The sequence below is a fragment of the Calonectris borealis genome, chromosome 18, assembly GCF_964195595.1.
Source record: "Calonectris borealis chromosome 18, bCalBor7.hap1.2, whole genome shotgun sequence".
Classification (NCBI taxonomy): Eukaryota; Metazoa; Chordata; class Aves; order Procellariiformes; family Procellariidae; genus Calonectris; species Calonectris borealis.
In genome coordinates, this window is record NC_134329.1 from 10690185 (window position 1) to 10712346 (window position 22162).

The following is a 22162-nucleotide window of genomic DNA, read 5'->3' on the forward strand; positions in this document are numbered from 1 at the left end:
CATAGTAGCTAGTATGAGGCTATGTTTTGGATTTGTGCTGAAAACAGTGTTGATGACACAGGGACGTTTTCATTACTGCTGAGCAGTGCTTACACAGAGTCAAGGCCTTTCCTGCTCCTCACCCCACCCCACCAGCAAGGAGGCTGGGGGTGCACAAGAAGTTGGGAGGGGACATGGTTGGGACAGCTGACCCCAACTGACCAAAGGGATATTCCATACCATATGACGTCATGCTCAGCATATAAAGCTGGGGGAAGAAGAAGGAAGGGGGGGACATTCGGAGTGATGGTGTTTGTCTTCCCAAGTAACCGTTAAGCGTGATGGAGCCCTGCTTTCCTGGAGATGGCTGAACACCTGCCTGCCGATGAGAAGGAGTGAATGAATTCCTTGTTTTGCTTTGCTTGCGTGTGCGGCTTTTGCTTTACCTATTAAACTGTTATTATCTCAACCCACAAGTTTCCTTATTTTTACTCTTCTGATTCTCTCCCCCATTCCACCCGGGTGGGGAGTGAGCAAGCAGCTGTGTGGTGCTTAGTTGCTGGCTGGGGTTAAACCACAACAGAGTCTCAGGCAAGGAACGGCACTCAGTAAATAAGGCTAGCAAGAGTTTTTCAGAAGCTCCCGGTAGCAAGAGTGTACAATATGCAGAAGCTAATGGCAAGGAAAAGGAGACTGCAACAAGGAAGCAATGAGTAATAACAAGGAACAGGAGAAACACTTTTAGTCTAAAGGAAAACTCTAAAAAGCATTTACACTACTGTACTTACATGTTAAGCCAGTAAGCATAGCCTTGTCTACTCTGTTGCAAACTGGGTTTAAAGTTCACCATTATGCTGCTTTGTGTGACAAAATGGAAACTCTGCAGAGCTTCAAATAAGCTCAGATACAGGTTTCCATATTCCCAGTCACGCCAGTATGCCTTGCTTTATTTTAATATTAAAGTCAGTTTTACTTTTTTTCCTATATTTTCAGTTTGCTGAAGATTTCTGTGCCAACAATAAATTGGAAGTTCATACTATTTTAGACTGCAATATATTTGTAGACAGAACTTGAAGGTTTTGACACTAGAAATTCAGGAGAATGACTGGTATTAGCACATTAGTTATCTAACTGCTAAAGGGAAAGCTAAGTATTAGATCAGTTTAATCTTTCAAAATTTTAAGATCAGCAGGTTTCTTGAGCCAATCCAAACATGATATATGAAACTTCTCTTAGCTCTTCAAAAAGTGCCACTAACATTGATTCTAGTTCATGTTTGGTAACTATTCAGGCACAAACTTCAGCTAAGAAAAAAAAAAGGCAGTTCTAATTCTCTGGCAATTCAAAAGACCAGGAGATTGTGGAATACAATGCCATATCAGTCAATATATTCTTTTGACTGAAAAAAACGTAATAGTAAAAAAACCGCAACCAAACAAAAAAAAAAACACTACAGAATCAACTGAGCCTTATGATAAAAAAAAGGGCAGACTGCCATTTGTGTCATATGGGATAAAAATAAATAGCCACACAGTACTGATATCACATCTGGTCCTTTTGTTAAAAGAGATTCTTCAGTGCAATACCAAGATTCTTTTCTAAAGAGAGAAGACACTGTGAACCACCTATCACCAAGTTTAAAAGACTTTTGATAGTGTAGTCATGGAGATGACAGACTCTTAAATGAGTAATTAATAACCAGATTACTCCTATTGTGAACAGCTGCAAGGGCTCTGATGACAAGGAAGTTAAACACATCCAACAGACAATATTATTTAAGCATTTTACGAAATTAAGAGGCATAAATGACAATATTTCTAATTTCTAATCCACCTAGAACCTGAACAAAGTGTTTTGGCAGACAGCACTAGAGATTCATGCTGATCCAGAGCTGTCAAGTACATGGCATGTCAGACTGGCTTTAAAAACATGCTTCCCACCACCATTAAAACATGACTCACTCACTCACTCACCCTACCACCTGCTTATGAGCCATTTTCACTCCAATCATTGTTCATAAAGAAATTTCCTTTCTTCTTCTGCCTTCTCTAGTTGTTCAATCTTCTACATAATTTTCACAATCCTTGGCATGCTACTGAGAGCACTCCTTGATGACCAATTCACTTGGTGTCAGAAATCAAAGCTCCTCAATAACCACAGACATGACAGCACTAAAAGATCAGCCTATGGCACTGAATGCTTAAACTAGAGGTCTTTTGTTATGACTCAAATATTAAATATAAGCCAATCTAATATTTAAATATCGATCAGAAGGCCCCATCGTCAAACCAAATATCGTGAATACTTCACATGGGAGATGATTGTCTCAGTCTATATAAACTGCTACAGCAAATAAAGCTCAGAGTAAATTCTCCTTTGACTCAACAGCTATGTCTGGATTTTATTTCAGTTAACATATAAACAATGACCTGGATTGAAATGACCATCTATCTTAAACCAGAAACAACAACAGATGTGTTTGCCTAGGCCTGCAGAATCTTTCTGCAGAATCACCTTAGCAAATTCCTGAGAAGAAAAGGCTGTGCCTATTAAACTTGATGCAGCAGCGCTAGGAAGCAGAGTTTCAGACATTCCACAGCCCCATGACAAGCTTGCAAAGGAAACAAAAATGCGAAGAGTGAAGAAATTTTCATTAACCCTACAAACAAAAGGCAGTGGCATTAAGAGCTAAAACTGCACCTGGTATTAAATTTGAAAATTAATATCTAGAAGAACAAGACATGAGGTTCATGAATAACAGATAGAAAAATGCAGTTGAACACTATTCCACCATCATAATACGATACGTAGTTAAACCAACACCAATCACATAGTCCTCAGCAAACTTCTGCAGAGCAGAGCCTCGTTTTGTGACTTACTGGTAAGAACTCAGTTCTATTTCATTCTAGTTCTCCCCATTCCTGCTTCCCCAAACTGACACATTTTGCTTGCAAAACATGACTGTGGGGTCTTTAGCCGATCTGGACCTGCACCAGGCAGATGCAGTACTCTGACCTCACACATCTTCCAGCAACACCTGGATAGTTGCCGCCAGCCTGCCTACACAGGTTCTTCTCTGATGCAGGTACAAGTGGAATCCTTCTGGCAGTTCCTCCTACACAACCGTGAAAGAAAAGAACTGCTCCATCTTTCCTGGTCCCTGATACCATGCCAAGAAGCTACTCAATCTGAAATGAGCCAAGTTTACTATTAATGAAAGAAACACCTGTACAGAGCATGAACACATGGTAAGTAAGGTCCCAGACAACTCAGCTAGTACACTGTAGTACTGACTTGCAACACTCTCATAAATGTACACTTGTGGAGTATGGACAAAGACTAAACAGAAACCACAAAGTTCTAACTTGAGACTTGAATCAATTATGAACATGGAAACATTTTATATGTTAAAATAAAGATCTATGTCACTTTAAAAATGCTTTGACATCCCAAGCTTTCAGAAAACCTATTATTTAAAATGAAGAAGGATCCATAAAAAAGCTAAACAACCCAATACCCTGAGTAACACCAGAAAGTTAGTTGTTCGATGAAAAAGTGAACCTCCCCTTGCTTGAAAGCAAGTGCTATACAATCACGTATTGAATGCTTTGCACAATTCCTGACACAATGTGCTTTGACTCAGTAAATACCTGTGGCATTTGCTGTCCGCCCAAAGGAATGGAGCTTGGCGGTGTAGCAGACACAGCGGTGGTAGGCGGGAACCGTGGTCTTATTTGCATCCCACCTCGGGCCATAGGTGCGGTGATCATCTTTGAGGACAGAGGGACAACAGACAAAAGTAATCGCAAAACAAGAAATGCAGTGCACTGGCAGGATGAGAAGCACATGCAACCTCCAGGAATTAGGGGGAGGGGGAGCATGAAGGGAAGGTTAGTGAGCTTTTCTCTAAAGCTTAGCCTAACATGCTAGCTTATAAATCAAACTCCTTTTTCTACCCTTTCTATCCATTTTTAGAAAGCATCTAATGAATTCTAGGTATCTTGAGAGCACTGATATGTAGATTCAGATTCATGCGTCAAGGATTGACTATGCTATCATTTGCATGAAGGGCTTTTCCTAAATTTTGCCTGACATCCTGAATTTCTAGAATTCTTGGAAAGAAGTACTCTAAGGCTGTTGTCAAGAATGCTCCATATAAGAAGCTATATAACGCCATAGGTTTCTGATGTGCTTTCACGCACTGTGGACTCAAAGGACTTAGCAGTATTTGCATATAAAATAACTTGGCAGACAGTTCAACAGCAACTGTCAGTAGAAATGCTCCACAGTGAGCAAAATTTCAGACCAACCTAACCTATGACAGTATAATAATGCCAAAAACAACAAAAAGGACTCCTGGGTTTGAAAAAGCTATTTCGTTCCTTTTATAACCCACAGAATAAGTCAAATATATCCTTGTAATTTCCATCATTTTGACAAACACCCATTCCTCTGTTACTAAGCTGTGCTAAAATATTCTGTTATGAATCCACAATCTGCCTCAAGCTTATTCATGCACTATTTGATTCTCCAGTTGTATAGGCTAAGCACACCCTAAAGTACAATCATTTAGGAGAAATGAAGGTTAGCATTAGAATTTGTATTTTAAAATAGTCTTAGGACTATGCTACTCTGCAGTGTCTAGAACTGCCTTTCAGAACCATCAGCCTGCATGAGCCACACAGATATAATCAGATATATCTCTACAGCCCTCTCTTACTTAAAATTTGATATTACACCATATATGCTGAGAATTTACAGTAAATACAGCATATTTTTGAGGCAGCATTTGGGTAACTGTGGCAGATTCACTTCTCAGTAAAGGAGCTTCTGTTTGGTACTTCAAAGATCTACAGTAAAGTTCTCTGGGCTACTTTTTTTTCCAGCAAACGTATTACCAAGGAACCTATACAGGCCTTAACTAACCTACGAGTTAATGAAGTCTCCTTTCAGTAAATGGTTTGGGGCATTCTTGCTTAGTGTTCTATGTAAATGGACTGAAGCAGCCAGCAACATGTCTCTAGAGAGTCAGAGAATGCATGTGCTTACAATTGTTAAAAATAAATAAAATTAAATACAACACAGCAAGACTGAAAAAGGAAAGCAATAACTGATAAAGAAAATAGTGTCAAATTCAGCACAGCTGTTAGTTCACAACATCAGAGCAATGCAGTCCCTTTCCATCCAGGCAAAGAGGGATGGTCAGAGACAGGATTTCAAAAGGGAAACAAATGAGAGCGCTTCGGACATCACACACACATGCACATGTACACACACAGCATGCAACAGCCACCACAAGCAAACACAACAACCAAGCACTGGCACAAAGCACAGGTGGATGCTACAAAGTGCAGTGAAGAGCTACAGTATCAACATGAGAGCTGGTGAAGCAACACAACCCTAACAAAAAAAAACAAAAAAAAAAAAAGGAAAATTGCTAGGGAAAAAAAAACCAACATATCCCTCTAGGCACAATCACCCCATCTTAGACCCTCGTGAATGCACATGGATCTCTGGAGCGTGTGAAATCCCAGGGATGTTATCGTGACCCACATGTCCCATCTCGGTCCTGTTTCCCATGCCACACCACCAAAGTGTGTAGATTACCTCCTCCGAGGTCAAGGAAATTAGAAGCATATTCACAGTTTAAGTGTCTGGCAAACCACTGAACACCAGCATGACAAACTCAGACTCAAAGGGTTTCAGCTGTTTGTTGTATTGTGGTTGGTCAAACGTTTATGCACATGCACACAATTTTGGTTTTGATTTTTTGTATTTTTTGGGTTTTTTTTGAAATGTGTGCTTTGGAAAGGAAGTATATATATAAAATTACACCAATTCCACTCTCTCAACAAAAGTAATCTATTTTTCCCATTCTCCAGCTGATTTACATTTATGAAACCTGTGACCCTTTGACAAAGGAGTGGGGAAAGGGGGTTCCAAAGATTGCATCTGTTTTATGCAAAGCAATATATCCATGAAGGAGTTGTTCTTGTTAGTCTAAAAACAGAAGACAACCAGAAGTGTTCAAGTACTTTTGAAAAAGATTTAAACTGAAGGCAAATCCTCCTCCACAAGTGAAATTGATTTATCTCAATTTACAGAATCAACAATTTTACCCCATAAAAACAGAGACCAAGCAGAGGAAGAGAGTCTCCCTTCACTGTAAGATACAAAACCCATTATTTGATAAAAATGAAGTGGAATGTAACAATTAGGATCCTGAACCTGTAATTTTCTTTCATCTAAAATCCAAAGATTCAGAATTCTGTAAATATGCAGCTGCTGGTGAGCATATGTAAGTACTGCGCCACTGTCACTCCACTAAAGGCAGCTCTGATTTTCAAAGAGCAACAGCCCTGATTTTCAAAGAGCAACAGCCAATCTGCATTCTGAACACCTGAAGGAGTTGCACCAGAACAGTGATTTAAACTTTATTAATACTTAACTCCAGTTGATTACAGATTTTCTCTTGGTGCTGCAAGCACTTGTGTAGCACTCCGTAGTCACTAGGACATTACTTTATTTATCAGCTTCATCTGTGAGTTACATGCTCACAAGAGCTAGGCAGCCAAGCAGGGTAACATTGACCTGCATGGTGTCTTTACGACTTCAGAGAAGAACTTCAAAACTCAGATGGATCCATGTTTAAACCTGAGATTGCTTTTACTTTTATGTAGGAAGGATGAACAGAAACTTTATGGAAAAGGAAGAACGCAGCCATATCAACCAAAATTCCCAGTTTGAAAGCCCCTAGAGACTAAGTTTAAATGTAACAAGCAAAGATTAGGATAGGGTTTGTTTATAACAAAAGCTTCGCTGAACCAAATGAAGAAATCAAGGCAGATTTATTAAAAATACTGGTGCTAGTGAAAAAAATGTACCAAATACAAAGCAAAATCTACTCTTAAAAGAAACTTATAAGTTAAAGAAAATCCGTATACACTCTCAACACTGAAGCTGCATTGTAATATTGTACACAGCCACAATCTTAAAACTAAATATTATATACAGAAAATATTTACACAAGTACAAGAAACCTGTTTAATTATTGGACTTCACAGCGTTAAGTGAATTTTAGCAGACTCATATTGCAATGGCATGAACATAAATGGAGTAAAGCCTGTACGTGGAATTTTCTAAACTCCATCCGCAGTAGATAACGAGCAACCCCTGAGTTTACTACACATGTCTACACATGAATAAAGGTGCAATACAAAACCCGCTGTCAACCACCTTATCACCTGAAACTTTTCAAATGCACCGTGCTGTTAAGCCACTGGCATATGAATTCACTAAACGGGGCAAGAATTAAGTTGACTCTACATAAGCACAATCCATCTGCTTAGGAGTTGAAAAGAGCACCATTACATTAGTAAAAAGAAAAAAAAGTCAGTCTCTCCTTCCAGTCAGCCTAAGTCCCTGCAGCTCCCACCTGGAAATTATTTAAGAAACAAACAGAAGTTTTAATTCACTTTTCAACTGTAGAAAGAGAATTCTGCATGGCTGCCAGTACTGTACCAACTGTACTTACCACTGCTCAGCTTTTACATCCTGTTTTACATTGACACAAGCAAAAGGACCAATACAGAAACAGAACTTAGCCACCAACAAGGATGTGGGCCACATGAGAGTTATGATGGTACAAGGCACTATTCCTGATACAAGTCTAGGAGATGTATGTTGAAGAACCAGTAGTTATCACAGTCCATGTAAAAAGCTTCCAAATGTCTTACTGAATCTATAATATTACTTGTGCGCTGAAGGGAAAATGGTTCACGCAGACATGGAATGTCTGGGTATATGAAAAGAACTCTGCCATTAATCCTAGTCAACCTCATTTCACCTGTCTGCCTCAGTCTCTTCATCTACAAAGTGGTGATAATTGTACTTACCCATGTCTGTAAAATGTCTCAATATGAAACACTACAGAGGTAAGCCACGAAAGACTATTTCATATTCTTGTGGAAAATGGGATGACACGTTCAGCTCAAGCCATTCCCAATTTTTTTTTCCCCATGTCTCCTTCATACCAGACACACATCAAGGAACAAATCACTGGGGCTACAAGTGTGTTGCAGGATAAGAAAACTGTGTTAGACAATAAGCTTTCATCCAGCACTTTTTTTTTTTAAAATGTAACTCTGCACTTGTGACACATGCCATTTTTTCTTCACAATTCACATCCAGAACAAGAGCAATCTATATCTACTGCCCATTTCACTCAGAAAAAGAATGAAAGATGAAAGGAATGAAAGGGGAGTGCAGAGAGATTTCATTGTCTATACTATTTTTTTTATGGTCAATACATGGAGACGGAAGGTAAATCACATGTGAGTAAAGATAGCAGGCAAAGATTCACAGTACAGAAATCAATTTACACAACAAAGCAGTCACCTAAGAAAGTTTAACGAAAGAAGAGGTGAAACACTCCAGGTACCAACAGTCAGACTTGTAGCGTGACCACAGTAGGCCGTCTTATTGAAGTGCATTCCTGTGTCAGTACAGGCAACAATCTTACCTACTCGGGACAGAGAGCATGCACAGAGAGGTTGTCAACGAAATCCTGCCTCTGACTCCAGGCAAAGGAAAAACAGCATAAAAGCCCATATCCCCTTTATAAAGGGGATGACCAATGTCAGACCCCTCATCAGAAAGCCACCAGAAACCCATCCCCATGCTCATCTCTAGCATGCATTTGCTACAGGCCTGTAACTAGTGATACTGGCTCCTGGGCCCTTACCTGCCCTGAAGCTCCCATCTGAGCAGCTTGGGCCTGAGCTGCTTGCACTGCTGCCGCTGCCTGCTGCTGCTGGACCAGCTGAGCTCTTACCTTAAGTATGAAAAGAAAGAACGAAGTAAACATACATATCTGATTAGGGTATGACACTTCTGTTTCAACTATATTGACTATACTCATAAAAAAGGGTGTGGAGACAAGATCAGCCTCACATACATAGTCCAGCAAGAGTTTTTGAGCTTTCTTTACGAAAAGAAGTTCCCATGTTTCTAACATTTAGAACAGTCTTCCCATAGACTGCGCACCCAAGATTCAATTTCTTCTTGTAACTTCTTCCCTGTACTATCAGGTCTTCCTATGGCAATACTAGATACTTCAACTTTCTGGCAAACATAGTTAACCACATACGTGTTGATTTCCCTCGAGCACATTTCCTACCAATGAGCAGCATTTCAAATGTTTATACATCCATTACGACTGTCAGTGTGGTGTATATGACATCTAACTACTCCTAGCTTAGCTGGCAGGAGCACAAAGTGGATGTATCAACTCGCCCATGTGGGGTCAATAATTTCTCAAGCATGGCTGACACTCCACTCTTCCCCAGCAAAGCCCAAAGAAAAGCAGGTCTTGGGATTACATCTGAGCTTTTGCTCAACAGCACATAGGGAGCCCAGAAAAACCTGACTATAATGCAACAGTTCAAAAAGCTGCACCATTAAGAGGATGACCCAGCAAGAGGTTCAACAGAGTAAAACTATTTGCAGAAGCAAAGCTAGCATGCTAGAGAGCCAACACTGGCTCCAGTCACATGCACCAGGCACTTCAAAGCACTTGCTCATGTTCTAGAACAGCACACATCATGGAGGTGATTTTTCTTTAACTGGAGTTTGGTTCTTTTTCTTACTTGTTCATGCAAGAGTAAGACAAGAAATTATATTTAAATATTAGCTGCATAAATAGTTTTCACAGATTTCCACAAGTCCTACTCTTAGACACAAAACTGTTCTCTACTGGCAGGCCCAAACATAAACCTTTAAACTCTCTGTACTCATAACATGCGAACTACAGATCTCTTAAGCAGCTGTGTTTTTTCCTACTTTATTATTAGCAAAAGTCAAAGAATTTTTTTTATTTCTCTGGAGGATCATAATGAACCAACAATCAGCTGGTCACTAGCCCTTACCTGCATTGCTTTTAATTGCTGTGGTGTAAGAGTAACAGGCATAACCTGACTAGGAATTTGTCCTGAGATTGCCTGCGGCTGAGATACCATGGGCTGGGGTTGAGGCTGGGATTGTGGTGGAAGCTGAGACTGTTGTGCCTGAGCAACCTGTTGCTGTTGTTGTTGTTGTTGCTGCTGCTGCTGCTGTTGCTGCTGCATCTGTTGCATCTGCTGTTGCATTACTTGTTGAGGTGGCTGCTGCTGTATCTGTTGTTGTGGTATTTGTTGCTGTTGTTGTTGCTGCTGCTGCTGCTGTTGTGCCTGCATAGCCTGTGCTGCCTGCAGCTGCTGCATTTGGGCAATTCGCTGTAGTTGCTGCTGCTGCTGTTGCTGCTGCATCTGAAAAGCAGGAAAAGCCAGGATGCTAAAGCTTCCAGCAATGCGATAGCAGCCTTATTTTTATACCATAAACCAAGAGCAAACAGAATCCTAATATATCATGCTGAAGTTTTAAGTCCAAAGGGAAAGCCCAACCTTTTTATCCACTCACTCTTCATATATCTCAACTCTACATAGTGCACTTCCCACGGTTTCAATACTACAAGCTTGTCTCGCTACTAAAACAGCTTTCAAAAGCAAAGATGAAGTCCATCAGCTTCTCCTGTACAAATGGGCTCAGAATCATTTCTTTAAATGTGACCAGCCTGCATTAGCACCACTATTTACCAGAAACTGCACAACAGCATGACAGCTGAAGTTTCCTCTTCCGCTTTTGTGCCTAAGGATGATACATATATATGTGCTTGGCACACATTTTTTAAAGTGGCAATGTGTAATTCACACAATTACAAAACAGCCACTATTTCTAAAGTAATACAAGTGCTTTTAGTTCTTTCCCACATTCTTGTTCTTGTCAGAATGAAAGACTATCCTGATGTTTATAAAGAGAAGGAGACAAAGGTTTTAATTCTCTATTGCTATGACAGAAGAAAGCAAACACACGGCTCTTAAGCCTTTCCTCTGGGATGTGATATATTGTTGCCAATTAACTTGCAAGTCTAAACTGAAGTTCTACCCCAAAGTGGAAACGCGTTAATAACAGGCAGAGCTGATATTCAGTACTTCCATGCAAGCGAAGCCTCACTTGACAAGTAACTGAACACAGATCACCTCAATTGCCATTGTAATTGTTTGTCATTACCTGCTGTTGGTTTTGCTGCTGCTGCATCTGCAGTTTCAGCATGTGCTGTTGCTGCTGCTGGACAGCTTGCAACTGCTGTTGTTGCTGCTGCTGCTGCTGGGCTGCTGCAGCTGCTGCTGCCTGCTGCTGCTGGACCTGAAACTGTTGTTGCATGGCTGACTGCTGGGCCTGGAATTGCTGCTGCTGCAAAGCCACCTGCTGCTGCTGGAATTGTTGCTGCTGCTGCTGTTGCTGCTGAGCTATCTGCTGAAGCTGAAGTTGGGCTAAAAAGAAGGTAGAGTGTACTTAAAACATGAGACCCAAACAGTGTGAGAGACAGTTACCCAGTATAACTCATCATAATTGAAGATAAACCCTAAAGTACATTAATGTTCTTCATTAGCAGCATATACTTTTGCTTCCTCAAACGGATGAGGCACATTAACAGCAGAATTAATGACACTTCCTACTACCAACTTCTAATTCTCACTGCCTATATTGAGTCAGCAACCTAGGTAAAGAATGTAAAAACGTGCAGGAGGAAATATGCACTGAGGTCACCAGCACGAAGCACCATACCCATAGAAAACATAGGTGAGCTCTACAAAACCGAACTTCTGAAGTTGACATCTTGTATGACGAAAGAAGCATTTGCTCATACAACAGCTAGACTGTTCCTCACTATACTAAGGAAGACATTTATCCCATCAGGCAGCAGTATTTGAAATCAATTCTTCCCGCAGTTCACTTGGCTGATTTAGCCAGAAGTATGAAATCTCTTCAGCACCCTTTCCTTGTGGAAAAAAGCTATGTACTGAAAGGCTGATCTAAGAATTTCATTGGTTGAAGCAAACTGAACACTTACTCTGCTGAGTAGCTGTAGAAACACCAGGCATACCATGAGGGGCCATTCCCGAGGTTCCAGGAGGCTGCTGCTGCCCTGGGAGACTCATCTGTTGTCCCATTGGGCCAAGGCCACCCATCCCACTCATTGGTGCTCCTTGAGCTCGAGAAGCCATGCCCATTCCAGGTGCCCCTGCTGGGGGACCCCCAGTTAGATTCTGCAGGGCATTCATCGGATCTACAAAGAAAATAGTTACCAATATGCTGTCAGCCATGCAATTGCCTGCCCAAAATCCTCTGTTCTCCACCATCACCACTCTCTGATCTGTCAGCTTCAGACCATGACTAGATCCAATACCCTGAGAATCTAACATTCACTGCTCTGCCTGTGAGACCACAAGAGGTTTCTGGCACATCTTTGCCCCTCTATAAATAGAGTGGAGATTATTTAAAGCGCTTCAGATTTGCGAAGTTCCAAATAGATTCTAAATACATTAGAGAAAAGGAACTTATTAGCCACCTCTGAATTTATATGCAAGTCAAAACAAGCTGCCAACAAACTCCATGAGGATATCCAGCTTGTAACCTTGAAAACCAAGAAGACAGTCCCACTGTGGATCCAGTTAGCCTCTTCCTCCTGAGGTCAACACGGAGAAGCAGTGCTCAGACTAGAGGAAGTACTTTGCTATACAGTTCCCCCATAACATCACATTTATTATGCAGTGGATAAATTCAGTGCCTTTCAAGACAATTGTCATAATCTGAACCCTGGGCACATGGAAAAGTGAAGTCAAAGAGGGAATGGCAATTCAAGAGAGCAAAACACAACACTGGGTGCAGAAGCAATATTAATCAGGTACAGAACACAACACCCCCTCTTTCTTAAGAATACTTATAAAATAATTTCCAATTGTCTAGGCTGGATGTTAAACAATCACAGACACTGCATATTTAGCCTACAGGGGGATAAAAATAGAGGATCATACTATGTTCCTAACATACATTGCTGTAAGAATTAGTACAGAGGCAGAAGACATGATCAGATCTAACCTCAGTCAAATGGAAGAGCGCATGCGCCCCACAAACACAACGCTTGCCTCTGATGCAACACCCTGAGAGACCCAAAGCTGGTAACAGGGAGAAACTTGGACTGCTCAGCAGGAGATTATTTTCAATCACTCTTGTTCTTTCAAGAATCTTAGTGGTGTGAGCTAACAAAAGTACAAATATCACTGACAACTCCAAGACTATCATGCTACCTTTCCTTTCCTCCAGCAGCATTTAATATTCCAGCTAGGGAATCCAAGGTCTTCTTATTCTTAGTACACCACAGCTATGATTTCTAAGCTGTTCTATTTAGAAAGGGGTGGGGGAGGGAGAGGAGAAGGGGGGGAAAAGAAAAAAAAAAAAGGAGCTCTTACCACTGACTGAGGCTTGAGATTTCTTATTGTCTGCAAATGAAGAACAATTAATTGCCTTTGTTAACCTTGTCACACTTAAATTTGGCCCTTCAGATATACTCTCTACAAGAAATATATTCACATAACAATTTAAAAAATAAAAAAAAATCACTGTCTACTGTAGTTCTAACAAAATACATTAACCTAAGCCAATTTGGTAACCAGAATGCTGCATAAACAATGGAAAGAAAGCAAAAATACAGGAAAAAATTAGGAAGGTGGAAAAAGTAGTAAGTTTAAATAATTTCTCAAAGACTTTTCAATTATAGATGGATGTTAAAAGAAACAGTATTTAGAAATCAAGCATGTATATTACAGGAAAATTTTTAAAGCAACCTGTGAAGAGTCACATGCAGAACCACACATACAAACACTAAAATTTACTTTTTTTTGGGACGATGGGATGAGCAATCCCATTACTGAGAAAAAAAACCAAACCCAAACAATTACTTACGAATATCTCGAAAATGGATAATAAGTCTGGCCACAAGAGAAAGATATTCCTCCTAAAGGTGAAAAATGAGTATTTTAGCATAGGAAATAAAAACATTGTGACCATGACTTTCTGGTTCTTCAGTATTCTTCCTCAACATAACAGATTTTACTTTACAATGTCTGTGGCTTTTCAGAGCGGTTCACTTGCAAGGAACAGTCTGTTCATTAACTAAGCGAGATATTTTTACTAATAGGTCATTGTGGTTGATGGTACAAGAAGGTCAAGAAACCACAAAATTCACTGGAAAGAACCTCCGTGACAGTCACACTAATAGGATTACAATACGTGAACATAATTATAAACCAATACATCCATTTTGCACTTCTTATCCACTCTAATTCCTTTTTCTTAAGAATTGAACCTGCTTACTTGGTACACTGACTTACTTTAGTCCTTGAACTCTCACATTCATAGTGCAAGAACTTTTTTTAAGCTAAGTTATATTACAAATACAAGTAAGTTAACTTTAAAGACTAACATACGATAGAAGTGTCAGAAGTGAAAAGACAAATATTCTTTGCAGCATTTTATTAGTGTGCTTCATAACATGTAAGAGAAACTGCACAGGGTTGAGATAGCCTTCCTGCCCATGAAACTACCAACTCACCAGTGAGGATGCCATCAGCAGGCATAAATTTGTGACATTAGCATCATAAAATTTTCACCCAGACAAGTTTATCTCAAACGTGGCTTGTTTGGAGACAGCAACAGTATCCAGTTTCTCATAACACAGCTCCAGGAAAAAAGTTTACATTTTTGTAGAGTCTAAACTTGTACATGATAACCAGACTTTCACAGAGACCACAGCACTTTCCTTGGTCTTACTCTTGACACAGCCTTTTCATTGATATCTTAGTTTCTCCTGACCACCGAACTGGTCATAGGTGCTATGCTGTAGATAAAGGAAATTCTATGCAATTCACTACACACAAGTCTTCAGATAAGAATTAAGCGTGATCCCATATATGCATTAAATACTGCAGCATCAGCAAAGCTGTCTTGGACTGAAGTCCAGTTTGATGTGTATATTGGATGCAAAACACCTCACTTCCCCTCAGGGTAAAAGAAGCACATATAAATGAAAAATTTTGCATAACTATGTACTCTAAGCAGAGACAGTTAACTAAGTGTATTGGGTTTGCTATTTCTGCGGGTTGTTCCAAACTTCTTTTGACACCCCAGTAACTTCCGAAAACAAATAGAGATGCTTTACCCTTGTTTTGGCCTTCATAAACACATGACTCTCCATATCTTTGCTGGATTTATTATGGGCAACACCAGCCTTCCTCATCGCGTCATCACTGAAAAAAAGAGGAAAAACACAAGGCTGGGTATTAATTGAGGACATCAGAAAACACTTTCTGTAGTTAGGAAGGTCTGTAAAACAGCTTTTTACCCCTCTCATTTATAGAGGAGTAAAAAACACACCACATACATTACTTAAAATTGCCACCCTTTAAAATTTCTTCAAATAATGGACAAAAAAGCCAACTAATTTCTAAAAGGCAACACAAATATTCTTTGCAGAAATTCAAGAACAACTGCTAAGCAAGTCGTTATTTTACCACCTGATGTATTATTTTGACAAATACCATGACCTGTTCATTTGAGGAAAGCTGAATGACAGGATTAATGTAATCCGTGTTTGGCAAACAATGAGCTTGAGCTTGCCTAGCATCAGGCATTTCCAAAAGAATCCTCTAAACATAAGGTGGAAGGATTTAAAAAAAAAAAAAAAAAAAAGATTGCCTAAAGGCAGAGAGGCTTGACCACCAGTGAGAATAACAAATGGGAGCATTGAACAGGGGCAGAAAAGAGCAGAGGTGCAGCGATGTGCAGGGCAGGGAGGGGACAATCAACATGAAAGCAGCAGGTGAGCAGGTGAAGCAATAAGATAAAAAGAAGGCCCCATTGATGGAAAGTTGAGGGGAAAAAAAAGAACATGTTTGGTAATAAAAAGCTTTCAACTCCCTTACTGTTCTTTCCCATTTACCAGCCAGAATCACAGGGATTTGCTGTCCTTTCTCCGTCACACCTCCAGTAAATTGGATCTAGCTCTGCCCTCTGGATGGGATATTGAACACGCAAGATGAAAAGGAGGAAAAAAAAAAAAAAACACCACACCACATACCAAAACACACATTGCTAAGGACATGGGTGGAAAAGAAGGGGCATTCTCAGTACATCAAAAAGTAGCAAGCAATTCAACTGTGAAACATGCAACGAGATAAAGACATCCTAAAATGAGGAGTTCAGTCAGGTGAACAGTCCTATTCAAACCCTCCAGGCATTCTCATTCTCAGAAACATTTCACTTCACTGCAAAACCTGTTCTGTTTTAAAGCAGCCTAGCAGCTACAGTCTAAATTCCACAAACAAGTTACCAGGAAATACTTTCACCTTGTAATTAACATCTCAGCAACTTATTTCTCAGGAACTGCTGTTGCATGAGCAACTACCCTACACTACATGCGTGTTAGGGTAGTGATCCCTGAAAGTTTCAGCTAGTCTGAAGGGGGACTACTGTTTTCTTCCCCCTGAATTTCTGCCACCTTCCATGCAGCAGGAATGGTGTTTGCATGAGCAGTAAGCAGGTTCAGCTTCTTGAATTAACTCAATAACACAGTCACAGAAGCGAGAAGAGCAGATGCTATAGCCTTAAAATGCAGGAGCTTAGGCTGCCACAACTCACACCCTTACCTTGCAAACTAGTAGCCTAGTAGCATACATGTAACCTGCTGTAGCCTGCAAAGTAGAAGACAGTAGAACATAGCTACCTGCTGTAAGACTTTCTCATGGTAACTTGTTCGTGTGGTCCGGCAGACACTAAAAAAATGTTATTTATATATGAAGATTACTTAAACTGAAGCAGAATCTGAACATAATGCAGAATAACTATTCCTCCATGTGCAAATAAGCCTTAAAGGGAGCTGCTCATAAAGGAGCTCCTGCTGCAGAGGAAGAAGCTATATCCAATTCTTTATTGACACCTCCCTTTTTTAATGCTTTCCCTTTGAGAAAGGCTGCCTCTAAATCCATACGACTCTCTGATTCCTCCTTAACTTCTCAGTGCCATAGTACAATGACAATGCCTCTCATTCTGAGAGCACCAAGAACTGAGCAGGCAGAAAGACAAGAAACAGATTATGCAGAGGCAAGTAAAGGACTTAACAGGTAGGTAGTACCACGTGACTGTGATACAGACAGTGATCAGTGCGGTATCAGGAACTTGGAAAAAAATCCACAGCAAAGAAGTTATCTACTTTTATATGTATCTACCATTTCCTTTTGATGTTATAGAACATGAAAGACATTTTATAATGACTACATCTGCATTACCAATAATGCCACTCCAAGCACTCCACGTCATATCTGTTAGCATTCCAATAAGGATTTAAGACTAGGAGGAAGAGAAAAACACACAACTTGTTCTTTGTTCACATATTCATCCGCAATCAACATAAAAATATTTACGATAAAAGACTGGGAAAGTCACTAAAAAAAAAAGCTTTAGCATAGCATTAAGGATACCAAATAATGTATCATATCCTTGCAGAACACCAAACTCAACAGAACTCTGAAAATTAGATGGTACCAGCCAATTTAACCTTCATCTGCCTCCTAATAACTTACTAAACGCATCATAAAATGCACACTAAAACTCTGCCTTTTTCATTTCATGCAGAACACTCAAAGTTGCGGTTTCACACGATGAAGCTGGTGTTGGTGTTGAATGCTTCAGGAATTCCCCCTCCATTCCCAAGAAGCTTGTTTCCAGCGCAACAACGTGCAATCTCTCACTCAGGCCAGCTGGTCTAGTTGAAAAATCTTGCAAAACACGTTCACCTTCAAAACTATACCAGCTCCCCTATCCAGTTCACACCATGACTGCATGAATCAGTGGTTCCAATGAAACAAAAGGGCAATGAGTTCCAGGGCCAACACCACATTAAGCCATGTAACATCACCAAATGCTGCTTCATGAAGTAGACTATTTGATCACTATAACACTCAGTTCAACAAATCTTGCTTAAAACAACGGGGGGAAGGCATGCTGGTAAGCCATTAACCACACCTATCCACATTACAAGGTTTAAAAACCTCCAAATAAACACCAACAAATACATTAAAATTTAATCACTTCATCTTGTGCACATGATGCTGTCCCACAAAACACTTCTGTTAGTTACAGATCAGACATAACAAATTTCATCTATAGCAGCCCTCATTGCAGGGAATACCGACATAACTACACAGACCAGCAGAAGCGCTAAGACAGGAATCACCCATATTACTTTATTCACATTTGCAGGACAGAACATATACAGGCCTGAAGGGCCTCGGTCCCCAGAACACTGCCTTCAGCTACAGAGGGGAAAGTAAAGGACAATCCAGCCTCCCTAAGGCCTTGTTCTAGCGTTACCTTTCTTTCCAATGCTCCAGTGATGAAAAAAAACCTTTCCAACTACACACAGAATCACCCCTTCATAGCTTCACAAGCATATCCTCCAGCAGAAGTGATATCCTCCAGCAGAGGTGACTAGGTAAGAAGCCACCCCTTCCAAGTTATGCCAGTACAACTGTCTGCGTGGCTGGGCCATCAGCAGAATCGAAGAACAACCAAGGTTAAAAATAACCACTTTTCCTGAGTTATTTTTACTTTGAGAAATTTCCCTATCAGGTTCACTGCATGGCAACCCAAACACTTGCAATGAAGAGGTATGGCAGAGGCAGTAGCTTCCTCAGTTCACAGTTGTGTCAAAATAAGCATTTATAAAACGCATCCCTCACTTTCTACAGTCCCAGGAAGGGAGAAACTTCTGCTGCCTTGGTCTTTTTTGCCTGAATTCTCATCAGACAACCTAGGCTGGAATATAAAATTCAGGCTGCTTTATGAACTGGTTTTGTGAAGAGTTTCATAGAGAGCAACAATGCAGATGATGTTCCTATTTTTCTTCCTCCCTCACTCAAAAAACTTTAGCTGATCCACTAATCTCCTGCCTGCTTGTTCCTCAGTCTCCACCTGCACCTCCTTTCACGTGCTCTCCACAATCTCATCCTTATTTCTGTTCACGCATGTTCTTTCTTCTCATCTAGCTGAATCATTAGCTAAATCTTAAGTGACACCATACATATCAAAACTTCAAGAAAAAACTGTACACAAAATTAATGGACCATCACACAACCTAAGTTACATCCCTTTTCTACGCTCAACACTAATTCCCTTCTAACATAGCCTAGAAGTAGCTCAGGGCAGGAACTGTACACAACTGCACACTGAGTTTACCACCACACAACCCAGTTCAGATTTGTCCTTCAGGCAATACCAGCATTTAAAAACATATTAAGGAAAGACCTTTAGAAAGGAGACTCCCAAGGCACCAGTATGTACCTGCTCCCTGTAAGGGCCAGAATAAAGGGGTGCCCTGCAAGCACAAGTATATATTCACACTTCCTACATCATCACTGTCTCCTGGAACAACCTGGGAGAAGCCAAAGCTGCTCCTTGGCCTCAGGCATCTGAGCTCAGGCTTTGCTGGATCTTGTAACAGTATGAAAGTCCTGCTTGAGCCTGCAGTCACACAAGAACCTAATACTGAAAAGGCTTCTTAGGTCATCAAATGCTGTATTCTCTCAAATGATGATAACCAAATCATACACATTGACCACTGACACATTCACTAGGATATCTATTCCACACAGCATCCCCGAAATGTTCATGCACATAATGTCACTCTTTAAAAAAAAGAACACACCAAAAAAAAACACCACCCAAAACTTAAATTCAGTGTTGTAAAGGAAACCCAAGTGTAAAATAGCAACAAATTAAGACTTCTGTATCCAGAAGCTATAACAAGGCATTCAAAATGAGTTATGTGAATGGTTCCATACATTTAAGTTAACTTTCAAGACCAAGTGTTAATATTTGTCTTGACAAATAAATATCACTTGTTATTTGCAGGATGAACTGGAAGATATACATACATATAAGACAGTGTATTTTTGTAACTGTTAGGAACAACCTTCCCACAAATTAAGAAAACTTTCAGATGATTCACCAGATATTTATTTTAATTACCTCCCTCTTCCACTTACTACATAAGCCTCACTAATGGCAAAACTGGAAGCTTATGGAAAGAAAGAGGAACTCATTGCATGCAGAGCTCAAATCTTTTTAGCCAATATATTGCTTCTATTTCTCATTCAACAAACCTATCTATTACAAACTCTACTTCTGGCTAGCTTCACTTTATTTCAAGTACCAACATGAAACCAAGCCAAGTTGTTTTCAGATATCTAGCACATATTAATCACTTTAGAAAAAAATCCACTGCAGTCATTGCATGCTTATTCCAGTAAGAAGTTTGTTTACTTTTTAAACAAGATAGTGAATACAAACATATCAGGTATACTATAAAACTGGATGGAGCACAGGGAAGAAACACCACTTACAGACACAATCTTAAAAAACAAAAAAAAAAACCAAAAAAAAAAGACTGTGGCAATACATCTATAACAAAAAGCACACAGATCATATACAGACATCTGTGCACGTATGTAAAAGACAACAAACAGAGGACATTTTATTTCTACTTTTTCACAACAAGAATTAAAAGTTTAAGATTACTGTCATCTCTTCATATGGCATTAACCTTAAGGATTTTATTGGTCAGTAGTAGTAATTTTTTTTTATCTCTTGCTGTATGCTTCCATTGCAACATTTATCAGCATTGTTTACTGCTCAGAGAAAAAACAGTTACAGTTTGCAGGGCAAACACAAAAACAAAGGTTTATTGCATTAAGGTTTATATCTGCTTACTCATATTTATTTTCTCAAAGTTACACAGCATTTGAGGGCTCTTTTGTTTGCTTGTTTTGATAAAGAAGTAGAAGAGGAGAAGAAAAAGCAAGGGATTAATCTAACAAGATTAATGACTTTGCAGAAAGTCTAGTAAGTAAAACATCAGTTCTGAGCACCAAGAAGGTTTTCACAGCTTTGACAGACACATATTATCCTATTTCCTTAATGAATACCGTAACAGTTTAGTTCTGAAACAGCACCTCAAGTAAAGCCCACAGCTAGGCAGTAAAACCACATGCAGTCAAACAGCATACTGTTTACATATCATAAAAAAAAGACAGCCTGTTTTTAAATATTGATTCTCATAAGCAATAAGGCAGGATCAAACTTTTCAAGCATACATAAATAAGGATTTAAACATTACTTTAGAAGCATTAAACAGTGCTTTCACTTCTGTAATAACCACCTTTCATAGGGTAAAAGAGCCTTCCATAAAATAGAAAAAGCATGCAGAGCAGCAAAGTAATTCAAGTAAAGCAAATGTTTCACAAAGGACAACTGAAAAGGCAACAAGCTGAACTTTTTTTTTTTAACAACCTTTTAAGTGTCGGATACCAATTACGATGATGCTTGCTCTAGAAGTGAGAAAGCAAATCCCTGTCCAAAATAACCAAAACATTAAGTCACTGACATTTTTATTTCATTTTTTCCCTAAGAAAGTCACATGCAAGATAATAACAGTGATTTTCATAGGACAGAATATGTCAGACTTGGCAACACTACGGACACTGCCAAAATCGAAGCCCTAAAGCAGATGCTGTCAAGCAGGGCAGGAGCCGGTATTCCTGGGGAAGAGGAAAGTGAAAGGGAAGGAGGATCGGAGAAATTAAGTCAAAGCACAGGCCCGGCTACTCCCCGCACAGGCTCTGAGCAAATCCTGGTAACGAGGCCCCCTCACAGGGAGACAGCTAAAGGGCCCGGGGGAGAGGAAACACCGGGAACCACGGATGAACCCAGGCAGCAAGGTGAGGACCGGGAAGGACTCGCTGAGGAGCAGAGACGGGTGGGACACAGCCACCCGGGCGCGGGCGGCCCCAGAGGCAGCGGGAGCCGCTGAAGCCCCTCTGGCAGCAGCCGAGGCCCGCCTGCGGCCTACTCAGCAGTGAGACCGCGGCCCGCACTCACATCTGGCTGACGAGCTTCTGCCGGAAGTTGGTGCTGCGCCAGTCGGTCTCAGGCCCGGTCACGTCCATCCCTGCCGCTACCACGAGCGCCAGGCGCCGCTGCCGCCCGCCGCTATCGGCCCGCCGCCGCGCTCCCCGCCGTCGCACCGCCACACGCCACTACGGAAGTGTCGCGTATCTACTTCCGGCGCGCTGAAGGCTTGAGGGAAATGAAGTCCCGGCGCGAGCCCGGCCAACTCTCGCGGGCGTTTCCGCTCGGCGCAGGGCTCGCTGGGAAATGTAGTCCCGCCCCAGGCACACTGCCTGCCTGCGGT

At 40.6% G+C, this 22162-nt stretch overlaps 1 protein-coding gene across 6 annotated transcripts in view; it reads right to left on the reverse strand.

The window, feature by feature from the left end:
* Positions 1 to 22146, reverse strand: part of MED15 (mediator complex subunit 15) — a 31177-nt gene extending 9031 nt beyond the window's left edge. For 2 of the 6 annotated variants that reach the window (XM_075167889.1, XM_075167888.1), the window contains exons 1-9: positions 21850 to 22027; positions 15077 to 15164; positions 13822 to 13873; positions 13329 to 13358; positions 11930 to 12145; positions 11086 to 11348; positions 9906 to 10283; positions 8723 to 8812; positions 3630 to 3749 (exon numbers count right to left, since the gene is read on the reverse strand). In XM_075167889.1, coding sequence (XP_075023990.1) covers positions 3630 to 3749; positions 8723 to 8812; positions 9906 to 10283; positions 11086 to 11348; positions 11930 to 12145; positions 13329 to 13358; positions 13822 to 13873; positions 15077 to 15164; positions 21850 to 21917 — 1305 coding nt within the window. In that variant the 5' untranslated portion in view covers positions 21918 to 22027. Of the gene's footprint in view, positions 1 to 3629; positions 3750 to 8722; positions 8813 to 9905; positions 10284 to 11085; positions 11349 to 11929; positions 12146 to 12427; positions 13300 to 13328; positions 13359 to 13821; positions 13874 to 15076; positions 15165 to 21677; positions 21787 to 21849 lie in introns of those variants that run through there. The other 4 variants (XM_075167887.1, XM_075167892.1, XM_075167890.1 and 1 more) reach the window with 4 other exon arrangements.
* Between the last annotated feature and the right edge of the window lie 16 nt (positions 22147 to 22162).